Source organism: Mixophyes fleayi, chromosome 7 (assembly GCF_038048845.1).
Source record: "Mixophyes fleayi isolate aMixFle1 chromosome 7, aMixFle1.hap1, whole genome shotgun sequence".
Lineage (NCBI taxonomy): Eukaryota > Metazoa > Chordata > Amphibia > Anura > Limnodynastidae > Mixophyes > Mixophyes fleayi.
The window spans coordinates 70301096-70317471 of NC_134408.1; the positions used below are offsets into that span (position 1 = coordinate 70301096).

The 16376-nt window shown below is 42.7% G+C and overlaps 1 protein-coding gene across 5 annotated transcripts in view; it reads right to left on the minus strand.

The window, feature by feature from the left end:
- Positions 1 to 16376, minus strand: part of TNRC18 (trinucleotide repeat containing 18) — a 655441-nt gene that overhangs the window by 255834 nt on the left and 383231 nt on the right. For all 5 annotated transcript variants that reach the window (XM_075179957.1, XM_075179958.1, XM_075179955.1 and 2 more), the window contains one exon: positions 222 to 371. In XM_075179957.1, the coding sequence (XP_075036058.1) occupies positions 222 to 371 (150 nt within the window). The remainder of the gene's footprint in view (positions 1 to 221; positions 372 to 16376) is intronic.

Here is a 16376-nt window from a genome sequence, read left to right on the forward strand (position 1 = left end):
ACATTAACTTCAACCAATCAGATACATGAGATGTGGTGGGAATTTTTTTCCTCACCATTCTTTGATTGTTTGATGCTTTCAACAAGTTTTCTTTTCTTTTGTTTTAACTTCATTAACTAATTATATTTTTTCCATCACAAACAACATAATCATTTTAACTCTTAATGGAAAGGATTTTTTATTACATTGTGGTATTCTCTACTTCCCCTCTACACTCTTACCTCTTCCTTCAAATTTTTAGACTTCAGCTTCAGTTTGTTCCTTCGGCTGCAGGACACTGAGGTAATTACATTAAGATGATTCTTAGGCAAAGAGTTGCCCATGTCTGAGGAAGACAGGCAGGATGAGAGGGGTTCCTTTGTCCTTTTTTTCTAAAGGAAGACAAAAGAAATAAATCACTGCATCAATTCTCATATAAATATGTATCAGCATCAGAAATATGTGTTTCTTGTTAGCAATATCCATTTGCATAAAAAATACAATGAATATCATTGAATATATAGCCAGAATAATACATGTTTTATGACCATCCTCCTAATTCAATTTGTTTAAAACTGCATTAACACCTCAATTGCAGAACATTTCAGTTTGTCCTTTGACAGTGGTTGTTGCAAAGGGGGTCTGTGAGCAGGAGGACCAATCAGAGTCCACAATCTCTGCAATTTCAGCTTCTGACTGTTCCTCCTATTCATCCCCACCCCCACTCCCTGGAGTGCCAGTCAGGGCTGTGACATGAACTGTGGAGCCCTGAGAAAGACAGTCTGCTGAAGAAACCCCCAGGCTCTGGGGAGGGCAAAGCAGAAGTTAGATATAGATTGTAATGCACATTACCTTCAAACTCACTTGAATCAGTATGTACAAATATATTAATTTGCATGTAAGTACCTTTTAACTCACAAAATGCTATTGATCCTTACATATGATGTAATTAATATTAATAACAAACAAGATATTGGTTGGGTGCATCAAAGTGGGAGGATGGGAGAGCAGGTGTATGATTTTCAAAAGGTGGCAGCTGAGGGCATCAGACAGCACCATAAAAGAAAATGACTAATCCCTCTGGATACGAAGAAGAAAAGTGTCTGCAGCGATATCAACACCTCACAACACCTGCCATGACTGTATATGATCAAGTTTCAGCCCTTCCTTTATTTTAGAAATGTACAACAAGTTTAATTGAGTGAGAGTGTGGCAATCTCCCGGATGTGCCCAGTTCCCAGTGAAGTGGGCAGAATTAGGTCAAAAACGCAGCGATTCACCGATTTTCGTAGCCCCCTCCCCTGCATGCCCACCTTCCCCGGCAGGCTCCCGGATCATGGATCATACTTGCCATAAGTTGGCAAGTATGATATAGTTTAACTGAGCCGTCCATTATAACCCCCTATTTCATTGTACTACTAACTTTTGAAAACCCTTCTGCATGAAAATTAGCATGCATTAAGTATAAATATTTAACCCTAAAGTTGAGAAGAAGCAGTCCACAGTGTATAAACTGTGAGGACAGAGCAGCATAAGTAAAGCAGCTTTAATCTTGTCCTGCCCAATCTGCATGCTCAGTATTCCAGTGCAATGTGTGAGGTTAGGTGTTTCTGAAAAGTAGAGATGGGCGGACTCGGTTCCCCGAGATCCGAATCCATCCGAATTTAGCCTATCCGAGTACCGAACCGAGCTCTCCCGCCCATTCGGAATCGAAATCGAGGCAAAACGTCATCGTGACTTATTCGTATTACTGAGCTCGGTTCTCGCGAGATTTGAAAAGCATAAATACCAGCCTCCACAGCAATCCATCGCCATTTGACAGAGGGAGAGAGCAGGCTTAGGTCACAGGTTATATTAGCGCAGGGACAGAGCAATTAGTGTACGCATAACTGTTTCTAAGCTAATCTCTACAATTATAATATTAATACCATTTGCAATTATTAGAGGAGGATAGAGGAGGTTTTTTTTTCCTTTTTGGGCACTCCAAGTGCTTTTGGGGTGTCTCATATTCCCCAGTGTTTTACACTAAATTTTTCTGGCTGTCAAAAAAAGTCATCTTTGTCAGCAATATCTATCTAATACAATATTTTTCACTACAAGTGATTTAAGGTGTGCAATATTCCCCAGTGTTTTACACTAACTTTTCTGGCTGTCCAAAAAAGTCATATTTGTCAGCAGTATCTATATAAGACAATTTTTGCCACTACAAGTGCTTTGGGCTCATTAAAATGGATTTAAAGCAGTCCACATATGAGCAGAATCAGCAACCAGGTTCTGTCCCCAGTCCTGATGGTAGTGTTCCCGGTATGTCATCTGGGAAAGGCGATGTAAAAGTACATAGTCTTTTTAAATCTGGGAAAAAAACACACCCCAAAAAAAATTTACCATGTTGAAGCAAAGAAGAAGTGTAACTGAGGAAAAGTTAACTGCCGATAAAAAAAATAATTGCCAACATGCCATACACACGCAGTGGCAAATAAAGAATGAGGCCTTCGCTTTTCTCTATTAGTGGCAGATCCAAAAATGTTACCGAGCCTTCTTCTTGTACGGTCACTCATGACCAAGCAAGACCAAGTAATTTTGAGTCTGAAAGTGGTGCACAACTACTGTTACGCGTGAAAGCCGAGCTGCAAGAAAACAGTAAAGCATTAGAGGATAATGCATGCTCTGAATCAGAAATGACAACAATCCCTGTGGAGAGTCCATCCACCAGTGGTATGTCTAATCGTGAGCATTCTGTTAGTGTACTCATAAAGAAGGGCCCTTTCAGGAGTTCTGCTGATGTGTGCCTGAACAGCCCGAGTGTAGCCGGTGATACACCAATTGAGGATGCCACTTTGGAATTAGAAGAGAATGAGGGGGAGATTTGTGTAGGTGACAAGGGCGCTAATGAGGATGGTGATGAGGATGAGGTTGTTTATGTAAGTCCTGCACCAGTGGTAGCAGTTCTGGCACGTGACACGAAAAAGGCCATTGTCATGCCTGGCCATAAAACAAACAAATCCACTTCTTATGTGTGGAATTATTCTACCCAAATCCAGACAACAATTGTATAGCCATTTGTAGTGTATGTCAAGCCACAGTCAGTCGAGAGAGGGACCTTAACCATCTTGGAACCTCCTATATGTTACGCCATTTAACGAGAGTTCATGGCAAAGTGTTGGGAAAAGCTGAAAGTCCTTCCAAAAAAATTACAAGCACTCCATCATCAGCTAGGACCCTCCGGTCACCGACATCCTGACGGCTAGAAAATACACCCACCACACCATCCTCATTAATATCCTCAGTAGCGCTTGTAATTAGCCCTGCATCCCACTTAATAAGGCTGGATGACTCCTGCACTATAATTGATTCCTCTGAGGAAAGCGTTAGTCCCACTGCTGCTCTGTTGCTGCTGCTGGGGGTTAATCGTCAGCCCAGAGGAAGGCCAAGAAAATGAGCAGTCCTACATTTCAACAATTAACTGTGAAACAATCATTTGCTAGGGGAAGCAAATATGACAGCAGTCACCCAGTCGCCAAGCGGATCACAGACGCCATGGCTGTCATGTTAGTGTTAGATCTGCGTCCAATATCCACAATAAACGCAGCTGGTTTTTCACAGTTAATTGAGGTTTTGTGTCCGCATTACAGAATTCCATTGCGACACAATTTTTCCCGTAAAGCTATTCCACAACTATATCAAAAAGTGTGTACAAATGTAGAGATTGCACTGAAAAATGCCATTCTGCCCACTGTCCAGTTAACCACAGATATGTGGACAAGTGGAAGTGGTCAAACCAAAGACTATATGACTGTGACAGCCCACTGGGTTGGTCATTCACCTTCACCAGTAGGAACAGCAGCAGCATGTACAACACTACGTAACATTTGTCACAGGCAGGCCACTCTTTGTATCACCGGCTTCACTAACAGGCATATAGCTGACAATTTGTTACGCAAACTAAGAGATGTGATTGATACATGGCTTATACCACTTGGACTCTCCCCAGGATATGTAATTTCTGATAAAGCCAACAATATAGTGCGAGCATTACAGCTGGGTGATTTCCAGCACATTCCCTGTTTTGCTCACACCATCAACTTGGTGGTGCAGAGCTTCCTATGAAATAACCGTGAGGTGCAGGAGATGCTTTTGGTGGCCCGTAAAATTTCAGGCTATTTCAGGCATTCTGCCACAGCATGTAGGAGATTGCAGCAGCTCCAAGAGCAGTTTAACTTGCCCTGCCACTAACTTAAGCAAGAGGTGGTAACTAGGTGGAATTCCACCCTTTACATGCTTCAGAGGTTGGAGGAACAGCGCAAAGCCATCCAAGCGTATTGCACAAGCCATGACATTGGGAAAGGAGGGGGGATGTATTTCACTCTTGCACAGTGGGGAATCCTTTCAGTGCTGTGCAAGGTGCTGAAACCATTTGAAGTTGTGACGTGTGAAGTAAGTGCAGATTCTGCTGGTCTGAGCCAGGTCATTCCTTTAACTAGACTATTGGAAAAGCAGCTTGAGAAACTGAAGGAGGAGATGAAAGCAAGCAATTCAGCAAAGTATGTTGGCCTTGTCGATCAAGTACTTAATTCGCTTCACAATGATCCTCGAGTTATTAAGATCTTGAACTCGGATCACTACGTTTTGGCCACTGTGCTTGATCCAAGGTTTAAGACCTACATTGAGTCTTTGCTTCAAAATGAACGAGATGTGAACTTTTGCATGGAGCTATTGCTCAGCAAGTTACCCGCTGAACTGGGCCTTGGCTTGACGACGTGTCCTCCTTCAGTTTCCCAAGCAGCTGTTGCTCGTAAAAAATTAAATTTTCCAAAAAGAAGCAGGGAAGACGCAGAGGGCAGACCAGAACAGTTTAACATCTGGGCTGGTTTGAAGGATTTTTCCAAAAAATGTGTGACCTTGCCCATAACTGTATCCAATATGAGTATTAACATGCAAAGGATGGTGGAGGATTATTTTCAAGAGGTAATTGATATGGAAATGTCAGACAGTCCATTTCCTTACTGGGAAGAAAAGCAGGCCATTTGGAAACCCATATACAAACTTCCTTTGCAATACCTAAGCTGCCTACCCTCCAGTGTGTACTCTGAACGAGTGTACAGCACAGCCGGGAACTTAGTCAATGATCGCCGTAGAAGGTTACTTCCCAAAAATGTGGAGAAAATGATGTTTATAAAAATGAACTACATCTTCCACGAGGAAGGCCTTCACCATCAAAGACATCCAAGCACTGACTGTTCTCTAATGGCAGATTCAAGCAACGATGAATTGATAGTCTGTGATGATGACGTACACACTGATGAGGGTGAGGATGAAGCTCCAGATGATGACGATAACATGTTTTTAAAACTTTCTATTTAAGTGTAGGGTGCAATCTACCCCCAAAGAGGAAAGTGACTTGGGGCATTTCCATATCACGTACCATCTTGAAAGGCTGCTGTTTTGGCAATTTCTCATTATGGGTAGGGTGTCATACACACACAGAGCCCAAACTGGCTTTGTCCATTTCAATTAATATTGTACAGTCTATAACGGCTGATTTATTTTTGTATTTTCTACAAGTGGAGGGAGCCCTATAGAGACAGAAACCAAACTGCCTTTGTCCATTTCTTTACATATTTAACTATAAGTGTAGGGTGTAATATACACCCAAAGACGATGGCAGCATTCCCAATATGCATAGATGGAGAGGAAGACAATTTGGTTTGTGTGTAGAATTAATGAAGGCCTACCTACCAGGAATTAAACTGTTTTTTGGATAATTTATTAGCTTTACAATTACATTACTTATCCAAGAAACAGGTGGAGCACTAAATTTGGTTATTTTATGCCCAAAAAAATTGATTTTTAAACAAAATTACAAAACAAAACCAAAACACGCAATGGCGGTTTGGCAAAACCAAAACACGACGGTAATCCAGATCCAAAACCTAAAACAAAACCAAAACACGGGGGTCAGTGAATATCTCTACTGAAAAGTGACACAAGCTTGTTGCTATGGTGATAACCCAGCCCAGTCTGCTAAAGACAGAGTGAGAGGAAGGAGGGTCTGTCAGCAAGGGGGAGAGAGACACACAGAGAGACAGACAGAGTCACACAGAGTAAAATACAGACACAGAAGAGAGTGGGACAGGACCAGGAGAGATGATGTGAAAGCTGGGGACCCTGGCACAGTAGAGATGGATGTTCCAGCGTCCTCCGGCATTGCCCAGGAGCGGGTGAGTGGCGGTTGCTGCCTAGAGGCAATCACTACTGTCCCCTAAGCAAGAGCGAGGGAGCCTATAAGGGGAAGGACCCCAAAAGAGAAATGGGGATTGCTGCATGCAGTAGTGTGGCCATATACAGAAGGGAGGAGTCCCTAATCCCAATGAGGGTGAGAACCATATATCACTAAAGAGAACCCCAGTGATAGAGGTGAACAGTGTCGGACTGGGGCATGAAGGGCCCACCAGGGGACTGCAACGCTAGGGGCCCACCAGAGGGGTTGTTGACAGCAATCAGAGAGGCAAGACCACACACTAGAGGGGGAGTGGTCAGCCCACGAAGAACAGCTAGCACCATAGTGTAGTATATAAAGAATGAAGTGTGTATATAAAGTAGAGATTCTCAGGCTAGGTTCCCAGAGAACCGAACACACCCAAACTTAGCAGATAAGAGTAGGTACTTTCGTGCGCCTTTGGAATTGAAAACAAGGCAAAAGTCATCGTTACGTCGTCGGATCTCAGATCTCGCGATTTTTGGATTCTATAAGTACCGCCCTGCACGGCGATCAAGCGCCATTTCACAGAGGTTCTTGGTAGTCTGTAGAGCAGTTGGGCAGCGTCATAGGTAGAATAGAAAGAGGAGGGGTAGCAGTGTTCTTCAAAGTCTACAGTGACATTCAGGAGAGCTCCATAGCTCTATTGCTAATTGTCATTGCTGAAATAGAATGAATTGGTCTGGCAGGCTTGGTCTTTTAAATCTGCAGACCCATAATATACAGTGTTATATAGGTAACACACAAAGAGGAGAGCTCCATTGCTCCATTACTAATTGTCAATGCTGAAATACAAATACTAGGGCTGGCAGGCTTGGTGTAAATCTGTAGTTACATTGTACTGTGTTATATAGGTAACACACAAAGAGGAGCGCTCCATAGCTCCATAGCTAATTGTCATTGCTGAAATACAAATACTAGGGCTGGCAGGCTTGGTGTAAGTCTGCAGTCAAATTGTAGAGTGTTACATAGGTTACACACAAAGAGGAGAGCTCCATTGCCAATTGTCATTGCTGAAATACAAATACTAGGGCTGGCAGGCTTGGTGTAAATCTGCAGTCACATTTGTACTGTGTTATATAGGTAACACACAAAGAGGAGAGCTCCATTGCTTCATTGCTAATTGTCATTGCTGAAATACAAATACTAGGTCTGACAGGCTTAGTCTTCTAAATCTGCAGTCTTTGTTTGAAAGTGTATGAAAATAAAATTGTGACCAGCGAGGTGGTCAAAAATGACTGCAAATGACTTGAAATTAGTGTTATTGAGGTTAATAATAATGTGTGGGGAAAAATAGCAAAAATATGTGATTTTAGCAAAAAAGATAGGCATTTTAGAAAAAATATTGGGATCCAAAACCAAAACACGCAAGGGCGGTTTTGCCAAAACCAAAACACAAAGTTAATCCAGATCCAAAACCAGAACACGGGGGTCATTGAACATCTCTAATATAAAGAGTACACAGTCTTGACCTGCCCCTTAGATTGGGCAGAACAGTCTCCAACATTGGGATTGTCCCACTAGACTCAGAACATTTGACGGACTGTCCTACCTGTTCTTGTCACCACCTGTGGCTGCTTCTTTAGTTGTTGTTTCTTAAGTTGCACCTTGTCTGGATCCTGGAATGTTGGGGACCCTATTTGGAAATAAATGGGTACATTTAGAAAATTCCAACCTGCCCCGTCATTAAATCAATAGGACCCACAATAAATACTTAGGCCTTCCTCCAGCCACAACATTAAAGTAATAGTATTCCCATTTAATAAATAAACCAATTTCCCTCCCTCCAGACAGCCTCAGAAATAAATTAATAGCATTTTATATACCTATTTCCTGCAACTGTCACTGCCATTAAAAAATTCATATTCACATTTATTAAACAAACCTCATGCTCCTCAAACTCAGCCCCACATTCAATTAATAGCCGCCAAACCACCCAAATTAATAGTCCACACTATAAAATGAAATTGCCCCACCATCACCCCACAAACAAAATAGCACCCATTAGTTAGCCACCGCCTACCACACACATATTACATTGCCACAAGCCCGCTGTGCCATCACACACACATTACTGTGCCGCTTCATCACCATGCTGTGCATCCTTATGATCACACTGCGCCCTGCATGCTTATTTTGCTCCCCCTTCATCACCCTGTGCCATGCTGCTTTTGCTCCCACCCTTATCCGGTTCCCTCTTGATCACACTATGCCATGCTGCTTAGGTCCCCCTTCATCACACTCTGCCATGCTGCCTGGGTCCCCTTCACACTCTGCCAAGCTGCTTTGGCCCCCCTTCACACTCTGCAATGCTGCTTTGGCCGCCCTTCACTCTCTACCATGCTGTCTTTGCCCCTTCTCACTCTGCCATGCTGCCTTTGCCCCTTCTCACTCTCTGCCATGCTGCCTTTGCCCCTTTTCACTATCTGCCATTCTGTCTGGCTCCCCCTTCACTTTCTGCCATGCTGCCTTTACTCCCCCTTGCTTCCCTTCTTGCACTTAACTTTCTATCGGCTTCTTTCTTCTCTTCTTCTGTCTTCTCTCTTCTTGCCGACTCCTCTCTGCGCTGCTCCTCACTGAACATCTGGCATGGCGACATTCAGTGAGAACGGAGCAGAGAGGAGGGGCGCCGGTGCCGCGGTCACGGGAGTATTTTTTTTTTTCTATTTTTTTTTTAAGTTACCCACACCGCCCACCAACGAAGAGGGGAGCGATCAGGGTCAGGGCCTACCGGGGTATAGCCCAGCCCCCCCGGCGGCCCAGTCCGCATGGAAGAGACCCTGGGGTAAGGGTAGCTGTAGTGTCAGAGCCAGGGGCTGTGCATACACAGAAAAAATTGTCAGAACCCAAAAGAGAAATCATCCCCGCAGAGGAGGGATGAGCTGCAGTTGAGAGATACACAGCGTGTGTCAGAACTGCATTGAGAAGCTGCCTGCCTGTTAGCATCCATTTAAATGCCCCCTGCAGAGAAGGGTAAACAACAGTGAAGTATGGAGTACTGGAGTGTAAGAGACCTGTGAACTATGTTATATTACATCTAGATAACATTAAGAACTGTGCAGGAGGAGTAAGGAGATATATATGCAACCATATTCATATTGCTCATTAAGAACTGTGTTGGAGAGAGTAAAGAGCTGCGTATATATTTCTTTATTGTTGCAGCCATTATGATTTTCGTGCTGGAGGAAGAGGAGTGTAAATAAAGAGTTCAGTTTGTGATAGAGATGGTCTGGCGCTCAAATAATTTTATTGCACTGCACCACAAAGTGGCATCACCTGTGTCCCACTACTTACAAGGTAACACCTGCATGTGCAGGGACCCCCTGGTCATTTATATCCATGCCCCTCAGATAACCAGGGCTTGAGAAGGAGGTGCACTGTGTAATCTGTGATAATCTTTGCACCCCACACTACACACAGTGACAGGGGGTTACATATAAATTAATCTAGGAGGGTTTATCAAGATTGGGTCTGCATCCACTCCGATTTCCCCTGTTATACTGTAAGCACTGCCCCATCAATTTTTATGATACATTATGGAAGTGAGTTAAGGGGTTCAAGGAAGTAAAACATGTTTCTATAATAGCAAGGAGGTTGAGGGATTTCAAATTGTCCCTGGAAATATACCGTAGAGAACAACAAGTTATATTCAAAAATAATAAAGTGCCTATATACACATTCAATATTATTACAGTACTTTTGGTCCTCAGTGTAAACATAGTTAGTTTATTACCTATGGTTGCATTAACACCAAAAAAACATCATCCCAGTATATCCATGTGAAAAGGTTACATGAATACAGTGTTTGATGCATTTCATTGAACTTAGCACCTTCTTCAGAAGAATGCACATAGTAGTGAATGAGCCTGCTCACTAAAATAATACATCACCAATTCAAAGTTACATAGCTATTCATGCACTAAAGATGCACGTGTGTTGAAAAATAACAGTGTGTTTATCTGATGTATTAGCATTGGATAACAAATAGTATATTATAGAATAGTAATAGTAGTTTAATAGTATATTAAAGAATTGGCATGTGGTCTGACTGTTGGGCTCATTGGGTCCAGCAGCTGAGCAAAAATGGCAACAGCAATGACAGTGGATTTTGCAGCTGAATAGACATGGTAGTCCAGTAAAACACAGTCTTTTGTGGTGATATGACATTCCTTAGCACTACTGTGTCATTTATCAAAGGTTAGCTACTCTATATTTGTGAGAAGATAATTATGTGGGAGATTTAGCATAGAACTGGGCTATTGTGCAGGACTCCCGGAAAAGTAGGCAAACATCCCGGATTCGCTGAAATTCACAGCACTGACTCGTGTCATTAAGCCCCGTCCCCGCTATACAATGCCGCGAATTTCAGCGGTTCATAGTGGGGGCGGGACTATGGTGACGCAACAACGTCACCACGCCCCCCCCCTCCTACCCCCTGTCACATGACTTAGATCATACTTGCCAACATTTTTTTTTCTTTTTCCGGGAGATGCCGGCTGGGACGTGGGTGTGTAGGGGGCGGGGCAGCGAAATCGCGTCATTTTGGCCCCGGGTGAATCGCGGCGTTTAAACTAAATTTTTCCCCCTTCCTATCAGGGAGATTGCCACACTCGTCCGGGAGACTCTCGCAAAATGCGGGAGTCTCCCGGACAATCCGGGAGAGTTGGCAAGTATGACTTAGATCCCAAGGGAGAAATTGTGTTAATTATGTATGTAATAACTGTGCGGGAGAAGTAAGGGGATATATTTGCAACCATATTCATATTGCTTAATATGAACTGTGCTGGAGAGTTCAGTTTGTCATAGAGATGGTCTGGCGCCCAAGTTATTCTGACTTTCATTGCACTGCTCTACATTATTTGCAGCTGCAAACAATTCCTGTCACAGATTAGGATTTATTTTTCTTGCTTCGAGAGAAAGCCGTCTGTGGAATTCCGGGTTTCGGCACCAAACTGTTATAGCTTAGTTTTTCCACATCAGTTTGAAGTCCAGAGACTATTCATTTAAAAGGTGAGCTTTATTGTTTTTTATTCCACTTCCTGTCTTATTAGATTTATTGCCTTTGAGAGGTGCTGGCTTAGCTGAAAAAGGGTGTGGGTAAAAGCTGGAACCATATTAAATGCATTGAAAAAGCCGGAAACCATGTAAAATGTACTGAAAAATCCAGAAATCATATTAAAGGTATTGAAAAAGCCAAAAACAATGTAAATTGTATTAAAAAAGATGAAAATCTAATTAAATGCATTGAAAAAGCCGGAAATCATAGTAAATGTATTGTGAAAGTAACAATCATGTAGTAAGTGTAAAGAAAAAGCCGGAAACCATAGGAAATGTATTGAAAAAAAGTCTGAAACCATATTAAATGCATTGAGAAAGCCGGAAACAATGTAAAGTGTATTGAAAAAGCCAGAAATCATAGTAAATGTATTGAAAAAGCCAGAAATCATAGTACATGTATTGTGAAAGTGACAATCATGTAGTAAGTGTATAGAAAAAGCCGGAAACCATAGGAAATGTATTGAAAAAAGCCAGAAACCATATTAAATGCATTGAAAACAATGTAAAGTAACTGACTGTCCTTCTGCCATTTCATCTTGGATGTCCTCTCGCCAGAGCTGGATTAAGGTTCTGGGGGGCCCGGGGCACTTAAGACAGGGGGGCCCCATATTGTCGAATATGATATTCATTTTAAACAAATAAACAGGCAATGCTATGTGCACTACTGTTAGATGCACACAACTCTGCCTTCACAAGAATAACAGTGTGAAGTAGGACATACCTCCCAACTGTCCTTGTAGTCAGACCAAATCCTAACTAAGTGAGACAGTCACCCAAATTCTGGACAGTCCCACCATATTGAGAACAGTTGGAAGATGGCCCTGCTCTCTCCTACCTGCTGTTGTCACTTTCACCACCTGTGGCTGCTGGTGTCTTAAGCTCAGTTGCTGCTTGTGTAGATTCTGGAATGTCGGGGCCTATTTTGAAACAAAAACAGGTACATAAAGTTTAGGAGTCCCCAAAGAGTCCGGTTAATAAATCAGTAGCACAACCTTTAATAATTAGGCCTCCCTCCCTGCAACCAGCCCCAAATTTGGAATTAAATTAAATTAATACTATTCACTTTTAATAATAGAACTATTTTCCCCAAGCAGCCCCGACATTAAATTAATAGCGTACACATTTAATAAACTTATTTCCCTCTCCACCAAACAGCCTGGTGTAAATGAATAGCATTTACATGTAATAAATAAACCTATTTTTCAAAACCATTGCCAACATTTTATAATTCATATTCACATTTAATAAATAGCACTCCTTCTCCCCAAACTCAAGCACACATTAAATACCTCACAATCACTCCACAAATAATTAACAAAATAACCTTACTATATGTAAGTATATATTGGTTATCCCTAACAGCCTAGTCCAGCTAAGCACTAGCAGGCCTGATTTGTTGCAAGGCAACAGAGCTAGCATGGAGGCATATTACATTTTGTACATTATACGTTTCCATATAAAGTAAGTGTATGTCCTCTTTAGGAGAGCTAACAGAATGAGTGGCCATAATTTTGTCATTTTTCCCATAATGCCCACTTTTAGAAATGCTACTTCCCTGGGGCATGGAGAGAGGGTCCACAATAAATAGACAATCTAGGTCTGAGCACATCGTACTTCTCTGTTCTCCATTTATATCCCCAACATCCCACTCCTCAATCCTCTTCTTCATCTTAATCCTCTATCTTCCCTCTCACTCCTCATTCCCCACCTACTTAGCATCTTCAATCCCCTTCTCATCAGCGTTGGTTTCCCTTCCTGGGTTGTCACTCTGCAACCCCCTCTATTTGTATAATCACATCCTCTTTGTCCATAAATCACCCCCTCTCCTTGTCCATAAATCACCCCCTCTCCTTGTCCATAAATCACCCCTTCTCCTTGTCCATAAATCATCCCCTCTCCTTGTCCATAAATCACACTCTCCTTGTCCATAAATCACCCCTTCTCCTTGTCCATAAATCATCCCCTCTCCTTGTCCATAAATCACACTCTCCTTGTCCACAATTATCCCCTTCATTTTCATAATCACCTCCTCCTCTGGCTGAAACACACACAGACACAGTCACACACACACAGAAAGTTTCACACACACAGAAAGTCTCATACACACAGTCACACACACAGAAAGTCTCACACAAACACACACACACAGAAAGTCTCACACGCACACAGTCACACACACAGAAAGTCTCACACACACACACAGTCACACAAACACACACACACACAGTCACACACACAGAAAGTCACACACACACACAAAGTCACACACACAGCAGATCTTAACTTACCTTATCCCCCACAGACAGGCAGGGCAGCTCTTCTCTGCTCCTCCTCACACTGTCATCTACACGCAGCTAAGGAAGCCCAGAACACTCAAAAAAAAAAAGCAAAAGCTTACCTGTGCTTATAGTGCCGACAGAGCACTTAAAAACGGAACCCTGTGCTGCCCCCTGTAGACTGACATTTGGGGGCAGCAAAAAGAGCCACAGCTGGTCCGGGGGGCCCCCTGAGAGAGGGGGGCCCGGGGCACATGCCCCCTGTGCCCCCCCCTTAATCCGGCCCTGCCTCTCGCCAACTCAAACTTAATCTTTCTAAAACGGTGTTAATAATATTTCCACCCACCAACAAGAGCAAACCTGACATTTCTATTTCTGTTGATAACATGACCATAAATCCCAACCCACAAGCTCGCTGCCTAGGTGTAATCCTCGACTCACACCTATCCTTTGTTCCCCATATTGACTCTATATCTAAATCACGTTATATACATCTAAAAAACATTTCCAGAATTCGCACATATCTCACACAAGACACTGCAAACCCTACTGTTAGGCTGCTAGTGGTCAAATAACGAACCTGCAGAACTAATAGGCGGAGGTCTTCACCTATAGCAGCCGCCTTTCCCGTAGAGCTAGACGCGCTCACAGGTACTCGGATGCCCCCAGGACTTAACTCCAATGTAGTGTAGGTTCGTTATACTAACCTCAGTGCAGGCCCGGAGACAGTACAGATGGTAAAGGATGGTCAGACGAAAACCAAGGTCAGGGGTCAGTTGCAGGGTAGAATGGTCAGAAAACACGCCAAAGCTCAAGTTCACGAGCAGAACAGCAAAATCCAAGGTACAGGCCAAAAAGGTCAGGGTCACAGGCAATAATTAAAGGTCCAGTAAACAGGCAGAAGGTCACAACAGAAATCCAGCAAAGAATCCAGAGCAGGTCAGCCCAAGTACAAAACTAGGACGCTATAACCGTCAGGGAGGCTAAGCCCGCCCTACCTTATATACTGACATTGGCCAATCAGGGCTTAGCCCTGTAATGATTACCAGGCTTGGTCTAATTAATGATGCCCAAACTAATTAATTAGCCCACAGGCTAGAACATTAGCGCATGTACCCGGCTGCAGCACTTGGCGGGGCGCACCGCTTAGTACACTCTGTGTCCGGCCCGAGTAACAGGAAATGACGTCCCGGTCGTCATGGAGACGGCCGGGACACTCATCATGGGAGGAAGTGAGTTGCGGCAGTGCCCATGGCCGCCGTGGCTCCTGACACTTACAATCTATTTTGCACGCAGCAGCAAAATTGATTTTCCTTTCAAATCGTTATTCCTCTGCTGAATCACTCTGTATGTCTCTACACTGGTTGCCTGTTTTCTACAGAATCCAATATAAAATACTTTTACTAACCTACAAGGCCATCAACAAAGCTGCACCAACATACATCTCCCCTCTTGTCTCAAAATATCTCCCAATTCGGCAACTCCGTTCTGCACAAGATCTGTGTCTCTCATCCACCCTCATTACATCCTCCCACTACCGATTACAGGACTTTTTTCGGGCTGCACCCACTCTATGGAATTCTCTCCCTATCACAATAAGACTCTCCTCTGGTCTACAAACTTTTCAAGCATTCTCTGAAAACCCACCTCTTCAGACAAGCTTATAATATACCTCAACCACCCTCTTAACCTCACTACATTACCCTATTACCATCCGTTACACATTTTCACACAAGACAACTACCTCCTGACCAACATTGTTGTGTGACAGGATCATTTAGCTTATGAGTCACTTTTACCTTTGCAGTCTGGCTGGACCGAAATGCAAAATGTAGACTTAACCTCATGTATCAAACCATTTTCCCAAAGATTGTAAGCTTGCAAGCAGGGCCTTCTCTTTGTTTGTTTTGCCCAGTTTGTTTATTAGTTTACTGTGTTTGTCCCCAATTGTAAAGCGTTATGAAATATGTTGGCGCTATATAAATAAATGATGATGATGATTGAAAAAGCCGTAAATCATATTAAATGCATTGAAAAAGCTGGAAATCATAGTAAATGTATTGTTAAAGTGACAATCATGTAGTAAGTATGCAGAAAAAAGCCAGAAACAATATGAAATGTATTGAAAAAATCCGGAAATCATATTAACTGCATTGAAAAAGCCGGAAACAAAGTAAAGTGTATTGAAAAAGCCGGAAATCTTATTAAATGCATTGATAAAGCCGGAAATCATGGTATGTTTCCGGCTTTTATCATCTTGCACTGGAAAATTACCTTGACTTCTCTGGGTAAGATCCAAATGTTCTTCTTTTATTAATAAAGCAAAAGCAGATATCTGCATTACTTATTGTGCTATCACAAGCCTGTATTTGAACCTTAAAATTTTTGCCTGAATCTTTCATTGTTGAAACACCTGTTGAATGACAGGTGGCCCCTGAGTGTGTTTGTGGGGAGACAACAAAATAACTTTCTTGCGATCCATGAGGAGCCAGTGAATTTTGTCACCTACTGTCAGAATCACCTACAGACCAAGATAGAAAAGCGTGCACACGTGTGGTTGTGTAAAAGTTAGTAGAAAGCCCCTTAACTAGACGCAGTATCAACGTTCCGCTAAGTGCAGAGGTAACTTGGCTTTTGTCCTGCCTGTGTGCGGACACTTCCGTGTGACTATTTGCTGGTGCATAAAGTTTTTTGTGGGTCACAACTTGATTGATAGCCAATCGATATGGAATGAAATTTCAAGAGGGGACACCATTCACCATAAAGTACAGAAAGTAGTGGGTTGAATTATGTGAGATATTTGGATA